The sequence below is a fragment of the Dipteris shenzhenensis genome, chromosome 12 (genome assembly GCF_047967505.1).
Source record: "Dipteris shenzhenensis isolate YYH24624 ecotype China chromosome 12, Dip_SZ_1.0, whole genome shotgun sequence".
Lineage (NCBI taxonomy): Eukaryota > Viridiplantae > Streptophyta > Polypodiopsida > Gleicheniales > Dipteridaceae > Dipteris > Dipteris shenzhenensis.
Genome location: NC_141607.1, coordinates 9423187 through 9442989, shown reverse-complemented (window position 1 = coordinate 9442989; position 19803 = coordinate 9423187). Strand labels below are relative to the sequence as shown.

Sequence of the window (19803 nt, the reverse complement as noted above, 5' to 3'; positions counted from 1 at the left end):
GACTGCACTATCTCCACTAGCTCATCACGATAGGTCAAACTGAGTCGACGAGTCACTGCATGTGAGGTGTTGAAGACCATAACCTTGGTCTTCCTAGGGTTGACTGTCAAGTCTCTCTCTCTGCAAAACACCTCTAAGGCCTCTAGATGTCTCTGCAGTCCCTCTGCTGAGAATGATATGAGGACTATGTCATCAGTGTATTGCAATATCTATATCATAAGATCACCCAATGGTGAGACCCCGCCTCCTAGGCGATCTATAAAGGATGGGATCTCATCAATGTCGAGTCCGAAGAGGGTCGGTGAGAGTGGACAGCCTTGCTTCACTCCAATCGTGCTCTCAAACCAGTCCGATAGACCGCCTGGGACATGTACTCTGCCTTTGACTGACTCATAATATAAGCTCACCACATCCCAAATCAGCGTCTCTGGGATTTGCATCTCCTATAGTCTCCTGATCATACCGGAACCCAAGACCGTGTCAAAGGCCTTCCGAAAGTCTACAAAGCATGTGTAGATTTTCTGGTGTGTGGATCTCGCCTCCTCAATGATCTCTCAGAGTCAATATGTGATCTAAGGCAGAGTGTTGCCTTCGGAATCCTGCCTATCCTAGTGCTCGCTGCCCCCGAGCCTCTGTATGACTACTGAGCTCCCTCTCTAGAACCGATCCATAGACCTTGTCCAGAGTATGACCAATCATGAGGGTGCAGTAATTCCCAACTCCATAGGGTCACCAGCTTTGTGTATCGGTACAATAGTGGTGGTGCTCCAAGCGGGTGGGAAGCCATGACAAACAGCCTGGTTGAACATGTGTGCTAGGACCGGCGGAGCTAAGACCTCCTGCCCATGCGCAAAGTGCTCAGTCATAGACCTTCATGATCATGTGCTTTCCAGTTATGTAGTTGATGGAGTGCAGCCCGCACATTCTGTGTAGTAAACAAGTGACAAGTGGTGGGCCAAGGCATAGAGGACATATCCGGTGGTGTCTGCATTTTGACATCATAGAGGAAACGTGCATACATGTGCCAGACATCTAGGTCAGTGATGGGGATAGGTGGCTCCCCTCCGCTAGGAACCCCCACCCAGTGGTCCGGTCTCCTCGAAAAGATCCAACAATCTCATCCATCCTGTGTAAGAAAGGCCCACCTCTTGCGGCATGTCAGTCATCGAAAAATCCTATGTGCCTCAGATGACGTCAGGTGCCCTAAGGTCTACTCCCGTATGAGGTAGGTTCTTGCCTCTCTGCACTCGATATCAAACCAAGGGTTTTGAGGCATCTTCCCATCTCGGACTCGCGTGGCTCTGGTAGTGGGAAAGAATCTGGTGGCCGCGTCCTGTACCATTGAGACAAGGGCGTCCGAGACACGTGCGAGGTCTATGTCATTGTCGAGCAAGGCTAGGAGTGCTCTGGCTAAGTGACTCACGTACACTGGGTCGAGGGCACTGTCAAAGTGGATCTGGACATGTGCAGGTGTGATGGGGGATCTCCCTGTGCGTGGCATAGTAGCAGAGACATGGAAGGTGAGGTATGAGTGATCGACTCCGAGAGCGGGTGGGGGTACAATGAAATCATGTATCCGTGAGACAAAGGCTAGTGGGCCTAGTAGGTAGACCACTGTACTCGACCCACCGCCATGTGGGAAACAGGTGAGTCCTCCAGACAAAGGCCATCTCTAAAGATCATTATAGATGATCAAGTCATGGACTACCCCCAAATCAAGTAGATGTCGCCCATATCCTGTCACCTGTGAGCATCTGCAGAGTGTCTCAGTATCCCTACCTCAGCTGCATCTAGCTTTGAGACTATGTGGGGATCTCTGTCATCTATGAAGTCAAGCAGACCCACCTCTCTGTCTCCTGTCCATGCATTGAAGTTTCATAGCAGGAGGGTGTTTCCTTGTCTAGAGAACTCATGATGTCATCATAGATCGTCTCATATGGGTTGTCTCTCTCTGCGGTGACCTCTCGTGCATAGGAACAAGGAAAGTAGCATATTGCCATAAAGATAGGTCGGGCGTCCAGGAGCTGAACTCGTATCCACATGTATCGTGCATGCTCCTCTTGTCGTACCATAGATATGAGTGGCCTCAGGTGTGATTTGACTCCCCCAGAGCCTTGCACTCCACTCTCCTCAACTCCCTCCTATGAGCTAACTCCCATGTATATCCTGTCACCGTGGGCAGCCCTCTCTCTAGGCTCTCGCGTGTCTCAATGTAAAAGATCATGTCCCTATCACTGTATGTTTCCAAGAAGCCTCACGGATCGGACCATAATGTGCCATTACAATTCCATACTGCTATTTTCAGTCCACTGTATGTACTCATCCCATGAGCTCGACACCATCATAATTCTCCCTCTTCCTTCTCTTCCTTATTTACATTGTCTCCTCTATCTCTAATGATCACTCTACCATCCCTGTATGCTGCCATTTCCATGCTTCTCTTGCTGCCATTACTTGTACCATGCCTTCCCTTCGATGCTCTTACTATAGGAGGGTGAGGTCATCATCTAGATAGATTCTGGTCCCTTTCAGAGTCGCTCTTGTGCTCATGAGAGTCTTCCTGTCCATGGTTGTCCTGAACTTCAGCACTAGTGGCTTTGTAGGTGCTTCAGGTTTGCCTACCCTCCAGACTGTCTCGCATGTGAGATTGATCCCCATTTTTGTGAGCAGCACCTGGACATCTGCCATCGGTGTGTCGCCCATTGGTAAACCCCTCACAAGGACATTTAATCCTTGCTGGCCCTTCTCTTTTCTTCCTCAAGGAGCCTCTGAGATAAATTATTTTTTACCACATCCTTCCATTCCAACATCTTGGCTTCCCCTTTGCTGATTTGTTAGTTCAGCGTGTGTGCCTTGCATTGTTTCTTGCATGGCTGCAATCTCCTTCCTGAGAATGGCATTCTCCGTTTTCAGCTCTTCCATTGCTTTGCAGGTGCCTTCCGGGGTCACTTTCATATCCCTCATTTGCTGTACTTCAAACTCCAATGCATTTACTCTATCTTGGAGCTTGTTTTTTTCAGATATCCATTCAGCCTTTTCCTTTCCCATTCTTCTGCTTTTCTTTTCTCCACTCCTCTTGCATTTTCCCTCCATGTTTTTTACCTCAGCTAGTGTCTTGTCTACATGTGTCTTCTCGACAGAGAGGGCTACATTTGTAGAATCTCAGTTGTCAACTTTGTCAATCAGTGCAAGACATATCTTTTGGAGGCCGGTGAAGACACTAGATGTAGTATTTGGAGATCTCCCTGCTGTGTAAGCTGTCATGGCATTTTCAAGTGCTTGTTTCCCCCAAGTGTCCTCTACACATGCTCGTGTAGGCATTGTGCAAAATCACTATTTGTCCCTGTTTGTTTGCAGAACTGTAAAAGTGCAGAAATAAAGAGATTCCTCACATGTTTACTGCCCTGGGTGATCTCAAGCATGCTGGTGATTCTCCCCTATCCTTCTGTGTTTTTTCAATGTTGCATTGTGTGGATTTTCTGTTGGGGTCTCTTCTTCTGCACTTTCTTGATTCAGTACTTGTCTTTCTTGATTGTTTTGCAGGTTTGGAGCTAGCTGGCTGGAGTTCCTTTGTAGCCTAGGCCCGATGGCCTGGTAGTAGCAGAACAGCCCACGCCGGGGCTGGGGAGCAGCCCACGGGTGTGAGGGCCGCGCGACAACAGAAACTGCTCATGCAGGGGCTAGGAGCAGCCCACGGGGGCAAGAAGGCAGCATAACAGCAGCCCGTCCTGAGGGCCAGCACACGCGCAGGGCTAGGGGGAGCGGGACTGAGCGCGAAGGGGGGAGAGAAAGAAAGAAAGAAAGAGAGAGAGAGAGAGAGAGAGAGAGAGAGAGAGAGAGAGAGGGGGGGGGGGGAGAGACTTTGTTGGCAGGGTGGTTTACAGTAAATGCCTGCAAGTTCCCGAGATTGCAAACTGATCATTTATGCTTTCACCCATTGCTTGGGCTATCAGTGGGTCAATGAACACCTGAGGCAATCATGGGAGTTGTGTGACCCCGCATGGGTTGTTAGTAACAACTCCAAGCTTCATGCAAGCATTTGGAATAGAGATGGAGTCCTATTGCTTTTTGAGGTGAGAACAGAGCCTCTATTGTGTATCCTATTTGCAGGGTATTCTCCCACTAATAAAAAAATACCGAAAGGGGCGCCAAGGTTTGGGGCCAGTCTGTGTTATTGTCTTGAGTAGGAACATTCTAGCTCCCAATCCATTTTGTTCTTTACTTCCTGAACTGTTACCACTCTCCCTCATTCACACATCACACATTCACTGAAATCCCTTCAACAAGCGACATGACTAGGAGTTTTCTGAGGAGAGTTCTCTACAGAGTTTTCTATCCAGGTTCTTTTCTCCTCACCCTTGAGCTTGTTTTGCCCGCACTCCATGGATGAATAAAGTCTGAGTTCTCTCCTCTTCTCTACTGTCTATGTTCATGAGTGAGGTAATGATTCAATAGAGCTCTTTCTTTCCACTGCGTGTGTGAGGTTCGAGTGATTCCTACCTCTACTTTTCTGACATAGTATCAGAGCCAACGTTGCAGCTCTAGTTTTCACCCTGAAGGAAGAAGCCTCCACTCTCAAAGGCAACTTGGATCCAAGTAAGGTGTGTGTTGAGCCCACTTGGTTGCTACAGGAAGTTTGCTGGTTCATTTCTCCATGATTTTCAGAAGCTAGGTCTGTGAAAAAGGGTTCCAGTGGTGAAAATTTCCGAAGAAGGTTCCAGTGGTGATGGTTCCGGAGATTCAAGGGGTGCTGCTACTCCCGCTCCTACGGTTACCATGCACACAAGCGCACCCTCTACGATGATCCCTAATTTTGGAGAGACCAAAAATCTTGATGGCTACGAACTATCCCGTCTGGAAGGTGAAGATCCGTAGCCATCTCATAGCTAGGAAACTTTGGAAGATCACAACGGTGGTGGACTTGAAGCCCGCAGACATCAAGGATTCATTAGGTAAAGTTGTCTTTGCTGTAGATCCAGATGAGCTCCACGGACGGGAGGATAAAGATGCCCAAGCGCTTGCACTAAGCATAGGGACGACAGTAGATGCTACGATTCCTCATATCCAAATGGCAGATATGTCGGTCAAGGTGTGGGCCACTCTGAAGGACTTATACAAGATAGACAATATGTCTCGGATTATATTTCTTAATCAACAGTTGTTCAACATGAGCATGGATGAAGGAGATACGGTACATGATCACCTCACAAAGGTCATGGTGGTGAGAGACCAGCTTGCCTCACTTGGTCAAAAAGTAGACTCAAGCCAGCTCAAATTGCTCATGCTTGGAATGCTTCCAAGGTAGAGGATCTTGCATGAATCTTGAGGAACAAATAAACTGCCACGGCCAGGAAATCTCAACACACTCCGAGAAATCCCGCTTTAATGGCTCAGATCGACGAGCCCAAATCCTTTGAGGAGGATAAGGATATTCCCAAATGGCAAGCTTCTTGGCTGCCATAATGGGTAGTCCATTTTCCAAATGGATGTGAAATCTGCATTTTTGAATGGGAACCTGGAGGAGGAGGTATACGTGGATTAGCCACCACGCTTTTAGGTTCCACGTTCAACTTCTAAAGTTTGCAAATTGTAGAAGGCTCTGGATGTGCTGAAACAGGCCCCTAGAGCATGGTACCAAGTTACAACACATCGACGATTTCTTTTCTAAGATTGTGTTGAATTGGAAGTCCATCTGATGCTAATCTCTACCTCTTCTCAGAGCTGGTTCTGATATTGTATCTTGAGGATCGCTCCACTATTTTCTTGGGATTGAGGCCAAGCAGAATGAAGACAGCCTTTTCATCTCACAAGAGAAGTACTGCCGTGAGTTGATGAAGCAGTTCCACATGGAGGATTGCAAGGAGGTAGTGACACCAATGGAGGTTGGGCTGAAGCTGAGTGCTCAAGATTCACAGCCAGTGGATGCCAGCAAGTATCGAGGTTGGTAGACAGCTTGCATTACATAATCAACACCAGGCCCACTGTTTCTTTTGCCATTGAGCTGCTATGTCAATTTTCCGCAAAACCCTGGGAAAATCATTGGAACACAAGCTTGTAGGTGCTGATGTACTTGAAGGGTACTTAAACCTGTGGCATTACATATACCACCGGAGTGGAGCTGGGTGGTTTGTGTGACTCAAATTGGGCAGAAGACTTGGATATCAGGCACTCGACTACAAGCTACTGTTTTAGGCTTGCAACAAGGGCCATCTCATGGCTATCAAGAACAGCCCACAATCGCCCTTTCTTCTACAAAGGAGGCAGAGTACAAAGCTGCTTACAATGTGGACATTGTGGCCCAGGTCGATCCTTGAGGATATGGACATGTCTCAAGAGGAGGCAATAGTGGTTATGTGTGACAACCAAAGTTGCATTGCCTTTACGAAGAACCCCGTGTTCCATGCACGGATGAAGCTTATCAAAGTCCATTACCACTTCGTATGGGATGTCATCATCGACAAGGTCGTGGAGCTGATGTAACTGTCCTACCTCTAACAACTTATCGGATGTATTCACGAAGCACTCCCGACGGGGCGATTGGAACACCTCATTTGAGATATGGGGATTGGCACACGGTGGCGTCATTGAAAGGGGGTGTTAGAAGTCATCTGTGAGCCCCCATATGAAGAGGACAGTGGGGTCATTAGACTCTATATCTGGATAGGATGATTGCGCAGTAGTGTACGACAGACTGGCTGCAAGGGATCATGACCCTGGTTCACCCGCGATCGGTCCAGAACAAGATGGCACAGCAAACGGAAGCATATATGGCATTTGAGGGATGCTGCCTCTTGACACGTCCTCTCAGGCTCTTAGGATCTCGGACCTACAAACAAACACATAAACAATCAAAGAAACAGAAAAGAAGCTCACCACCCAGCCATGAAGTTTGCGAGGATAAGGCTCGAGAACTGGGACATCCCCTTCGAGCCATGAGCTGAGTTGCTGGCACATCTTCCAACCATACCAGCATCCCATACCACCAGGTTGTGCCCAAGGGCCTTGGATCTTCTATTGGGTCTTGGGCTACACTAGGAAGCAAGTGCAGCTCTGCAACACGATCTAGGCTCTAGACCATCAAGGAACAGCTAAGTTTGCTCCTTATAGTTCTTTCAAATTAAGACCAACTTATTGGTGGCTCCATCCTAAAATCTAACCCCCTAGGTTGGGCCATGGAGTTCATCCTAGCTAGATGAATGTATATTTTATGTATTGCTCCTCCTCTTCTCAGACTAGGTTTCCTCCTCCTCAAGAGTACCAATTTAACAGCCTGAGAGATTTTCAACCATAGAGACAAAATGTCTAAAGTCCATGAGTACCTCAAATTTCTCTTTCATTGGATATACCTATGTGAAAATGAAATAACCGTAAATGTATTTTTTATGTATTGCTCCTCCTCTTATGGTTGTCAGCTAGCGCCAATGCTCATCTAATTTCCTGCCAGCTCTTCCATCTCATGGTAGCCTTGTCCCACAACTATCCCCAACTCAGAAGACCTTTTATTAAGAGATAAGTGGCTCTGATGAATTCTTCATCACTCAGGGGGTTCCCTTTGAAGATGACAGAGACCCAATTCGAATCTAAGGCCATGAAGGCCCCCTTGCCAGAGAAGATAATGTAGCTCGTGATTTCTTCAAAAGCTTTTCAAAGAGATTGCCACAAGTGGCTCCTTTAGTGTTGCAAGGCCAGCACAGCACAAGGCAGAAAGTAAAGGGTATCTCTTCCATTTGTGTGCTCTGAGAGGCCGAATAGAGTTGAGCCGAGTCTTCCAAAGAATTCAATATAGCCTTGATTATCCATGAAGCAGCTAATTTCTTGGCAGCTTGATCGATGTCAACCACCCCTAGACCACCAAGATAAATAGAAGATAGCTACAGGGTACAGGCAGTGGTTTAACACCAGTCTCCTGCCAACTAGATTTTCCTGGTAGCCTTGCCACTTATGTAGCTTTTTCTTAAATTTGTGTCAAAACCACTCACCCCTCTGTTTCATAGTGATATCAAATCCCATTGGGATACCCAATACGAAGACTAACCCATTGGGGATTTTGTGGCATCCAAGATCTCTTAGCACTTCCTAATCTGCACCACTCAAAAATGCATAACATGTCTTTGAGTGATTGATTATAGAACCAGAGGCCATGCATAGTAAGTCAAGGCATTCCAATACCCTTTGTATGTCCTATCTACTACTACTCCTTGGAGTGAAATCGGTATCATCTCAAGTTGTTGACAAATCAATTGTTTGCCAGTTGGAAGCTCTATTCCTTTGAGTGCTCCTGCCTTCACTTGATTATGAATGAGCCATCCCAAAGAATCTGCAGCTATTGCAAAAAGTAAGGGGGCTAAAGGGCACCCCTACCTTATAGATCTTTTAAAGCAAAGGGCTGACTCATCTCTCCATTGACACATACTTTAGCAGAGGCATAAGAGCGTAGTAGTCTAACAAAGGATACATAGGCAAGCCCAACACCCATGTCCTACAAAGCTTGTATGAGAAAATCCCATTCCAGTCGATCATAAGCTTTGTCAAAGTCAACTTTGAGAAAGCAAATATCCTGCTTGGTGTCCTTGGCCAGCTCACATCCTTCCCATATATTAATTATTGCTTCCAGTAGGTGTCTTACTTGTTGGAAATAGAGGATAGAATCACTCACACCTCGCACTCCCGATCGCAGCTCAAATAACACTCAAAGAGAAGGGGAGAGAAAGATAGCAAAATTCTTTCACCAAAGTGGGCTGACAAAAGCTCAAGAGGTGAGCGTACAAAACAGCAAAGGAATGCTGTACCAATATCTGAAGCTACTCCTCTCCCTGTGTGCTTGCCTATGCAAGGCTAGTCTGTGCAGATGATGAGAAGGAAGTGTGGGGGGGAGGGGGTTTATATAAGTGGGCAGCCAGCCCCTAGAACTGGCCAACTTTTCAGTCGGTTCTAGTCTGCAGAAAACCCACCCCCAGAAGTGCCAAGATGGCTGCCTTCTGGTCGGTTTCTGGGCCAACCCTTTAGCCTATATAAGGCCCCATATGCGGGGCCTTTTGGGCTGCTGCTGGCTGATGCCCATGTGCTGTAGATGCCCCCGCATGAGCCCATGATGCTGGCGCAGTGTTCCATGCAGGGTGCCCTCTTACATCAAGGTGCTCTCAGCCCCCCCATCCCCTATAGTCTTCTGCCCCCTTGTCCCCTCAAATTGGGGGCTCAGAGGTGGGGCAGTGACATTCTAACACCCCCTCTCAATGACAGAACTGTGGGCCAATCCCCATGCGTCGAATGAGGTGTTCCATCTGCTCCCTGGAAGCGCCTTTGTGAAGATATTTGAGATGTTGTCGTCGGTCGGGCAGTGCATCAACTATATGACTTCTTCGTCGATGAGTTCACGAACAAAGTGGTAGTGGACCTCGATGTGCTTCATCCGTGCATGAAACACGGGGTTGTTGACGATCCCTATGCAACTCTGGTTGTCGCACATAATCACTGTCGCATCTTCTTGGGCCACATTCATGTCCTCCAAGATCCACTTGAGCCACAATGCTTCGCATGCCACTGTACAAGCAGCCCTGTACTCCGTCTCTATAGATGAAAGGGCGACAGTAGGTTGTTTCTTAATCAGCCATGACACAATTCCTAATGAGAGTAAGAACCAGTATCTAGAGGTCAATCTCCGGGTATCAATATCACCTGCCCAATCACTATCGCAGAATCCTCCCAACTCAATGCCTTTCGTATAAGTGATGCCGTAAGTGTAGGTACCCTTCAAGTACCTTAGCACTCTCATACCTGCGTGTCCCAATGGGCCTTCTTGGGTGTGGCGGAGAACTGACAGAGCAATCCAACTACGTAGGAAATATCTGGTCTGGTATTGGTGAGATAAAGCAAACTCCCCACCATGCGTCGATACAGTGATGAATGAACTGGCTCAGATGGATCACGCACACTCAGCTTCAGACCAGTTTCCATGGGAGTCACTGCTGCTTTGCAATTTTCCTTCTGAAAGCGTTTGAGCAGTTCCCTGCGATATTTCAACTATGAAATAAAGATTCAGCTCTTTCTTCACCTCAATCCCAAGAAAGTAGTGAAGTATGCCTAAGTCAGTCATCTCGAACTCCTCCATGAGAAGTCTCTTGACCTGAGCAATCTTCTTCGTATGATCCCCTATAATGATGAGGTCGTCCACATATAGAATCAATACCAGCCGCAAATCCCCCTCTGTGTCGAGATAAAGATTTGCCTCTGATGGACTCCGCTGAAGCCTGATCTTTTGAAAGAAAACATCTATCCGTTGGTACGAAGCTCTAGGGGCCTGTTTCAGCCCGTATAAGACCGCCTTCAGTTTGCAAACTTTTGATGGGGATCCTGGAATCTGAAATCTTGGTGGTTGTGCCACATATACCTCCTCCTCCAGGGTTCCATTCAAAAATGCAGACTTGACGTCCATCTGAAAAATAGGCCAACTATGATGAGCGGCCAAGGCAATGACTGTCCAAATGGTCACCATCCTAGTTGTGGGGGCGAAGGTCTCGTCGAAGTAAAGTCCTTCCGACTGTGCATAGCATTTCACCACCCATCTCGCTTTGTACTTGTCCAAGCTCCCATCTAACTTGAACTTAAGCTTGTACACCCATATAGTCCCAATGACCTTCCGCTTGGTTGGTTTGCGTACTAAATCCCAGGTGTCATTTTTCAAAATGGCATCCATCTCTGCCTGCATGGCTTCTTGCCATTCTAGAATATCCTTCGCTTCCAAGAAGGAACGGGGCTCCTCAAGCTGAGCCACCATAGCATAGTTCATGGAGGGAGTCTTCATGTTGCGTTGAGACCGCCGTACTCCGGAACTGGTCTCGGGAATGTCCGTGACCCGTGAGTTTACTAAAGTCTTCAAATACCATTGAGGTAGCTTCTTCTCTAATGGAGGTGTCTTTGTTGGAGTCGCCTTGGGAGCCGATTCTAGAACAACATGCTCCTCCTCAGCCTCCTCCTCCTCGGGGCATTCAGTCGTCTCCACCTCTTGGATGGTGACCTTGGGTGGGTGTAATGATGGAAGTTCAGGGACCTCTTTTGCAAGCTATGGCTCTGACTCCTCAAAGATCACGTCCCTGCTCAGAAGGATCTTCTTCTTTTCCGGGTCAAAAAGGCGATAGGCCTTGGATTCTTCACTGTATCCCACAAAGATACATTTTCGGCTATGGGAATCAAGCTTCGTCCGCTCCTCTTTATGCACATGAACAAATGCATTAGAACCGAAAACCTGTAATGAGATATCATTAGCTTCTTACCATAGTAAGCTTCATATGGAGTCTTGTCATCAACAGCCTTGGTCTTGGTTCTGTTGAGGATGTGAACGGCAGTGTTCACAGCTTCACCCTAGTAAGCTTTTGAAAGAGATTCCTCCCTCGCAACATGGTCAAACCTATCTCTGTGACAGTCTTGTGCTTCCTCTCAGCAACTCCATTCAGCTGAGATGTGTGAGTTGTCTCTTGATCCCGTGCTTCTTGCAAAATCCATTGAACTCGTTAGAAGTGAACTCTCCCCCTCTGTCTGTACCATGTTGGAAATAGAGGATAGAATTACTCACACCTCACACTCCCAATCGCAGCTCAAATAACACTCAAAGAGAAGGGGAGAGAAAGATAGCAAAACTCTGATATATTCTTCCACCAAAGCTCAAGAGGTGAGCGTACAAAACAGCAAAGGAATGTTGTACCAATATCTGAAGCTACTCCTCTCCTTGCACGCTTGCCTGTACAAGGCTGGTCTGTGCAAATGATGAGAAGAAGTGTGGGGGGGAGGGCGTTTATATAGGTGGGCAGCCAGCCTTCACTAAAATGTTTTTCCCAATAAAATCACCCCTCTTCACTTATGAACTAATGGATTTTTTCCTAAAGTCGATTTCCACTGCCTCTTGCCATGAGAAGGTCTGTCCTCAGCAAAACTTTCAATCCATGCACCATTGACAGATTTCTGAATACTTTTGAGTGGAAAAAGTTTAGGATTTGCTTTAAGCCAGGAAGGAGATTTTCTGCCCAGACCAAAATCACAAGCAAGAGAGACATGTCTGTGGTCCGACAAACTGAGAGTGGAATGGACTTGTGACGAGTAAGAGCAAACTTTGCTCATCACATCTAGAAACATATGTATTCTGTCCCGTCTGGCCTCTCTCCTATTAATCCCAACTTGACTATTACACCAAGTGACATCCACTTCTCTGCCAATATCAACCAAGTGCAAGAGGTCTTACGAATCTTCCTAGGCATCTAGTTCTGCACCTTTAATTACAATGCCTCTTTCAAACCATCCATCCTTGCTTGTCTCAACCATGTTTAAGTCAGCCAAAACAAAACCACTTTCACTTATTGCATTTAAATATTCCCAAGCAAGCTTTCTGTCTCTACAACAATTAGGGGCACATATAGAGGTGACATAAAATCTTTGCCCTTTCAAGCAACACAGAAAAGAGATCCATCTGTTTTAAGCATCCACAGTTTCCTGCGTAATACTTCCACTATAGTGAGAGAGCACTCCCAGGGCAGTCTCCCCTTTACCTTCTTCATATTTAGAGTAATACCAGATCCTTCTTCTATCAGCCAATATGAGTCTATTGTTGTGACTCTTACCTCCTGAAGAGCTAGAAAGTGAGGGGAAAGGGAATTAGCCCTCAGCCAGTGGGCCAAGTCCTCCCTTCTTCCAGGGTCAGTGAGGCCCCTGACATTTAAAGTAAGGAAACCATTTTACTTACCATTCTTTTTTGTCCCTCTTTAGCCCTCGGATTGGGGCTGTCTACCTGTGGGCTAGCTACTTTGGATTGTCTCCTCTTGTTCTAGACAGATGTGAAGGCTTTTCCTTCCAGAACAACATCTCTCTCACCTTGGGAGGACTTAGGGAGCTCTTCTTCAGAGTCAGAACCATTTATAGAATCTGTAGCAATCTCGTCTGTCCTATTGATGTCTTCTTCAAAATCCTTGACCAGCCCGGCTAAACCACCACATCTTCCATGTTGTCCTAGTTTTCTTTAATCCACTCTTCAGTTTCATCATCTAGAAGGGCTTCAAAAGAGTTTTTAGTGGAAACTGGAGGTGGACTCTTCTCCTTTCCCTTGTCAAGAGTTACATTAGGACTGGAGGGAGGTTCCCCTTTCATTAGAAGCACTTCAAGGGATTTACTAGAGGTAGGAACTTTAGGGATCCAAATTCTCAACAGGGGCCACTGGGGCTTGGGAGGTGGGACTGATCGGGCTTTAGGTTTACTCTTCGTTTGAGAGCAGTTTTTAGCCACATGGCTAGCTAATCCACATAGGAAGAAAGAGTTAGGCAAATTTTTGTTTAGTCATTGATGATGTCTGAATAAGCACCCATTTCGATTAAGGATTACAAGAGTATTGGCAAGCTCTTCTGCTATGTCCAACTGGATACAAATTTGTGGGTTCCCTCTAGGATTAATAAAATTCTCCTTCTCAACTCCTAGTACTTCACCCAGACCACTACATAAAGCAGGAAACTGATTGCATAGAGACAAAGGCAAATCAAGTGGCTCAACCCAAACAGGAATTCTGATAGACCTTGGATTGTCAGGAGAAAAGTAGTGGGACCACCAAGACAAGTAGAGTGGTTGATTTTGAATTGTCCACAGACCACTCTTGCAGCCATATCCGTTGTTTCAAACAGAAAAACAAGATATAATTTCCTTAGGAATCTAACATTTGTCACCACTAACCCCTTCCTCACCCAGTTCGTGCATATCCCAGTTTCCATCACAATCATGGGGGGTCTAAGGCCCGGAAGAAAACCAACAAGCGCATGTGTGCTAAGCCATTCCATAGGGTTCACAAACAAGCTTGTCATCTAGCATAGCATGCGTACCTGTAACAGAAGACACCTTTGCTCGACCAGGTTGAGTGCTCTCTTTCAAAAGTCGTGTTCCTTTCTAGTCGTCTCTTGTCTCTCAGCTCCCGTGGGTTGAGTCTTGGAGGTCTTTGGGTCTTCCTCTTTTTCCTGGACTTCAGAGGCTTCTCTAAGTGCTCGTTCAGTGCTCTCTTTCAAAAGTCGTGTTCCTTTCTAGTCATCTCTTGTCTCTCCAACTCCCGTGGGTTGAGTCTTGGAGGTCTTTGGGTCTTCCTCTTTTTCCTGGACTTCAGAGGCTTCTCGAAGTGCTCGTTCATTGGTTCTCTCAACAGTCTCTCATGAACTTGAGGCGACTTCTCTTCCTGGCTCTTTGCTTCCGACTTTGCATGTGCTTGTGCTTGTTTCGCTAGGACTGACTTCTCTGCCATAAGGGATGCTTGTTCTTGACTTTTCAACCTCGCCTCCTAGTCTATTGATTCCTGAGTTTTCTTCTGGCAAGGTAGCGCAAGGAGCAAATCAAAATCTAGCTGGTAAGGAGAAGAACCCGCCTCTAGAAGTCTACATTACTGCCGCATACGAGGCCTTGGGGCCACCTCGACCGCCCTCCTCCTTACATGCAACCTTCTTTCTTCAAGGAGACTTTGCTCATCCCTGTGGTATTCGGACTCCCTTTCAGCTCTTGCACTTCTACCACCTACACGTTGCCCTCTTCCTGCATGGGCGTTTTGTCCCCCTCTGCCAAAGGGCGAGAGTCGACTTTGTCTTTCATGCAAACATTCTCTGTGGCTGGTATGCTCCATCAAAGCAACAATGTCACAAGACTTATAGCTACTTTCAAAAAAGGCTCTTTCATCTCTGTTGGACGTCAAAGGGTCGAACTCAAAGTCGTCAACAAGCAGCGCTCCCCGGCCCAGCAGTTGTCCTTGTAGCCCTAGGTCATGTACAAGCTTTTTCACAAAGTTCAAATCCTAGATGAGTGCGGGTACGTTGTAGATGGGACATTCCATCAAGGTCTCCTCCATCACCATCACCGTTTGTTTCTCGTCTCTCCCCCAATGATTGTCCAATATGTCTTAGCGATAGATAATTGCACCTAGTTACTAAACAAAAGCACCCTTAAGCCTTCTCCCCCCCCTCTCTTCATCCTCATCCTTTGACACCCCAATGCAATATATGACAAAAACGGTTCCTAATATAAAACTAGAAAGAAAGCTTAGACACTCGACTTCGATTTTCTTATTTCGCCACTAAAACCATGAAGCCAATAAAACTCAACCAAACATCAGTTGGACTGATCGTCAGCACAAAGGTAAAAAGAAAATGAGCTCTCCACTTCAAGAACTTCAAACATATATCAAGCTTTTTAAAGGAAATTCCATGTACGAGAAAGAAGGAATGGTCCTACCAAGAGTGATCGTAATATGCACTACAGCTGGAGCAACTTTTGCTGCAGCATCTGCAATGGTATATCTGGTTAAAATATCTTCATTATCATCCTTGGAGGGGACTATTCTATCAGACTTTCCTTCAGCAGAAGCATCAAAAAAATTGGCCGATCCCATGTCGCGCAAGGAAACTTTACTTAAATGGTCACCAGGTGACCATCCTGGTACATATACCACAATATACAATATATCTTAGAGGAGCAAGGCCACCCTAAAGAAAGAACAAACTGCCCTACAAAAAAAAAAAAACTTAAACAACAGAGGAAGAAAAAGCTTTCTGTCACAGTACGACTGCTGTGCCATTGAGAGGATCAGTAATAGGTGCATTTCATAAAAAAGAAGGCAACGTCACTTCAAAGAAATGCTATACTCTTGACTCTCCAGGAATCATTGTTAGAAAACTGTAAAATTACCATGGGAAAGCCATACACCAGGGGGACAGTTCAACCAAGACCAAAATTCTTGACATTGTCCCAGCATATTTTCCGAAGGCCAATTGGAAAGTTTCACACTAGCAACATTGTATGACTGCTGAGCTACAATCATAACAAAAAATAAGCAGTAAATCTGGTGTGGGAAATTGTCCATATATGAGATTGAAGAGATCTAAAAGCAAACAACAATTCGACTGACTGTAGTTTCAATACTTGGACATACCTTGAAGCTCATACAAGCATAGAGCTGTAGCACCCGTACCAAAAACAAGCTTTGTCCAAGATGGCCTTCCAAACCTTGCTTGCCATCTTGCCCAATGTCTTGCTAAAGAATCCTATACCAAAGAGGATGGTCATTAGGAAAATGATCATATGAAATAAGACAAGCATCAAATGAAATGATAGTCATTAGGAAAATGATCATATGAAATAAGACACAAATCAAATGAAGCAGCTTGCACATTCTAAAAGGCTGTCATAATTTGTTGTCTCATGCAAAAAACATAGTTAACAAAAAACCAACTTACATGTGATTCTTTTCCAAATCAAGATAGATGAGATGGTCTGAAAAACAATTTTAAGTTCAAAAGTGCATATTGCAGATTGCTTATTCATCACTTTTGATCCCTAGTGCAAAGTTTGTCCAAGCCTTGAGATTGAGCAACCATACACTTGTTAGAGTTTGATATCACATGATATACAATATGCGTGGAGGGCTTCTTTGTGAGTGTGCCCGCCCAGCATGAGAATAGATCGATGTAGGTCAAGAAGGGGATGGATCCATACCAGGGCACTCCTGCTTTGCCAGGGTACCACAGAGGACGTTCGGCCAGGAGACAACCACGTTCGGGGCTGGTTCGGGGCTGTTTTAGGGGCTTTGACCCGCGATCAGGCCACCCTAGGTGCTGCCTATGACAAGCTAGGTTGGGGACCAACCATTGAGCCGGAGTTTGGGAACCTAGAGGCCCCAGAACTCGGGTTTTCGCCCACCTCTATGTCAAAGCTCATTGTGTTCTCTAAGCTTGAAGAATTTGTGTAACCCAAACCGGATGAAATCGCAATTCACTTCGGCACCGTGGGATAGTTCGCAATCAAGGGGGACTCTTCTGAAGCAAATCACGGTACCCGGGCCAAGATGCCTAGCGTTGGAAATTCCATACACACTCCTCAGGAACGTGCTCAAACTGTAGAAATCAAATCGCCAACAAGATAGAGTGCTAGGAGAGAAGGGTAAGGAGCGAAACACAGCACTAGGGCCCATAAATAAGGGCTGGACCCCCCCGAAGGTGTTTATTGCAATAGAATAATCTTTGTCCAACTCGCTCTTGAAAGAGCATAGAACTGTGTACAATTCTGAATACATCTGGGAGGCCTGGGGCATTTGTTTTATAGACTTGGCCTAGCAAAAAGCTAGGGCCTGCTTTCTAAAAGCTATGTTTGCATAAAAGCCAAGCTTTCAGGCTTTTCTTCCTAAATTGGAGGCTTTAGGCACCTTTTTAGTCTTGTGGGCCCTCTTTTAAAGAGGTGCCCCCTTGTCCTTGCTTGAGAGCCGTGTGGGCCCCAATCTTGGGTCCTTTTTGCACTATCTTGGGTCCCACACATTGCATAAACAAATTCCAACACTTCAACCCATTAGAGGTTAGCGAAATGCATGCATTCCTAGTTCTTGGACTATTTCTAGTCCCTTGTGGGTGTCCCCACAATTCTCTTTTTACAAATGCAAGGCAACAGTAAAAAAATAAAACTTATTCTTGGTCACCATTCTTTGACCGAAGTCAATTCTAATAAAGATTACTCTTTATTTTGTTAGGAGAAGTCCCAAATGGTGACATCCCCTCGGCTTCTAAACTGTTGTCCTCAACTGAAAAGCTTCTTGATACAACTCTAGAACTTGAGGATACTCTGAGAAGAATTCCTCATCTACCCACATAACATCAAGTGCCGAATAATTCTTAAACTTGACAAGGTATCTACGGATAACCTTGCGTCTGGGTCCTTTCTTCTCTGTATGATATACAATTTGTTCTGGTTGGAGGATCTCCTCCAACTCTTCCACCTCGGGTGGCTCTTCTTGAACTGGTTCTGTGGTTCTGGTCCTTGATACTTCTTTAGAAGACTCACATGAAAAGCATTGTGAATCTTCCAAGTCTCGGGCAGCTCTAGTCGAAAAGCAACTTCATTTATGGACTCGCTAACTCTAAATGGCCCATAATACCTGGGAGACAACTTTGGATATACCTTCTCTTTTCCTTTCATCTTTCTGAGCCGTGCTTTTTCAAACTTTAGTAGCACCCAGTCTCCTTCTTGGAGATTCATCTCTCTCTGGTGCTTGTCTATTGCCTTCTTTTGCTTTTGTTGAGATCTTTAGTTGCTGTCCAAACTTGAGAGAAAACTGTATCTAAGTCTTGGACATACTAGTCGGCTGCAAATATCTCGTCCTTTGTTCTGAGGATAGGTGGTAGAATCACCTTTCCAAGAATAACTTCGAATGGGGCTTTTCCGGTGGAGCTATGAACAATGTTATTATATGCAATCCACAAGAGGAAGATACTTTTCCCATTCGACCTTTTGCTCGGATGCATAACACTTAAGAAAATCCAATACCATGGAATTGGCATTCTCACCTTGTCCGTCTGACTGAGGATGAAAAGAAGATGAAAAGTCCAACTTCATACCCATATTATCAAATAATGCTCTCCAGAATAAACTAGTCATCCTGGGGTCTCAATCACTAACAATCGACTCAGGCATCCCGTGGTGCTTAAAAATCTGTGCCAAAAACAATATGGCCATGTGGTCTGCCTTAATAGTTTTTCTTACTAGAATGAAATGGGCCTACTTGCTGAACATGTCAATGATGGTCCATATCACATCATTCCCGTATCTAGATCTAGGAAGATCAAAGATGAAATCCATGGCGATGCTTTCCCATGGTCCCTGAGGTATGGGCAACGGCATGAGAAGTCCTAGGGTTTTGTGCCTATCATACTTTACCTTTTGGCACATAAGACATTCAGTTATAAACTTGTGAATGTCTTTTCGCATCCCTGGCCAAAAGAAATCTCTCTCAATGGCCTGTGTAGTAGACAGAATACCTCAATGCCTTGCATAAAGAGGAGCAGACATTCTTCAAAAACTTTGGCTCGCATGTCTTGGGTCACACAAAGATGATCATCTTTCATCAGAAATCCGTCTTTCAGTGTATACTAGTTGGATGATACTCCCTGCTGAATATTTCTCATGGTCTCTCCAAAATCTGCATCCTGTAAATAAAGCATTTTCATAGCCTCCAAGTCCCGGTAATATGCTATGGTGACATTATTCACTTTAGGCCTTTTGGATAAAGCATCCGCAACTCTATTCCAAGCTCCTAGAGTATAGACAATCTGAAAATGAAACATGGACAAAAAATTTGCCCACTTCATCTGCTTTTCAGAGATCTTGGTCTGAGTCAAGAAATACTTGAGGCTCTGGTCGTTGGTCTTGACTGTAAAGTCAACTCCAAGAAGATAATGCTTCCAAATATTTAAAGCATGAATAACTGCTAGCATCACTTTCTCATAAACACCCAAAAGCATCTCGGCATCACGCTGCCTCCTACTTTCATAAGCTATGACCCGACCTTCTTGATGGAGGGCTTCTTCCACACTCTCTCCACATGCATCGCAGTCCACATCAAACGGTTTCTGCAAATCTGGAACAACAAGAATATGCTCAATCGTTAGCTTTTGTTTGACAGCATTAAAAGCTATCCTTTGTCTTTCTCCCCACCTGAAAACTACATTTTTCTTGGTCAAGTCGTATAAGAGGGCTGCTATATCAGCAAAGCGTCGGATGAAGCATCTGTAATAGGAACAATGCCTAAGAAATCTGTGTACTTCATGTACCGAGGTGAGCTCTGGCCATTTCTATATAGCTTGGCTGGATCCATCCGAATCCCTTCCTTGGAAATAATGTGTCTAAGATAATGAATCTCGTCAAGAAAGAATTCACTCTTTTTGGCATTAATAAAAAGCTTATGATTTCTTAGTTCTTGAAACACAGTAGCCAAGTGCTCTTTGTGCTCTTCTTCTGTCTTAGAAAAGACCAAAA

General features: G+C 45.5%; 1 protein-coding gene across 3 annotated transcripts in view; it reads right to left on the bottom strand.

Annotated features, from left to right (window-relative positions):
• Positions 1-19803, bottom strand: part of LOC147895781 (putative protease Do-like 14) — a 143091-nt gene that overhangs the window by 103500 nt on the left and 19788 nt on the right. For 2 of the 3 annotated variants that reach the window (XM_087382557.1, XM_087382558.1), the window contains 3 exons: positions 15935-16046; positions 15691-15813; positions 15238-15438 (listed from right to left, as the gene is read on the bottom strand). In XM_087382557.1, the coding sequence (XP_087238683.1) occupies positions 15238-15438; positions 15691-15813; positions 15935-16046 (436 nt within the window). The remainder of the gene's footprint in view (positions 1-15237; positions 15439-15690; positions 15814-15934; positions 16047-19803) is intronic. The other variant, XM_087382559.1, reaches the window with a different exon arrangement.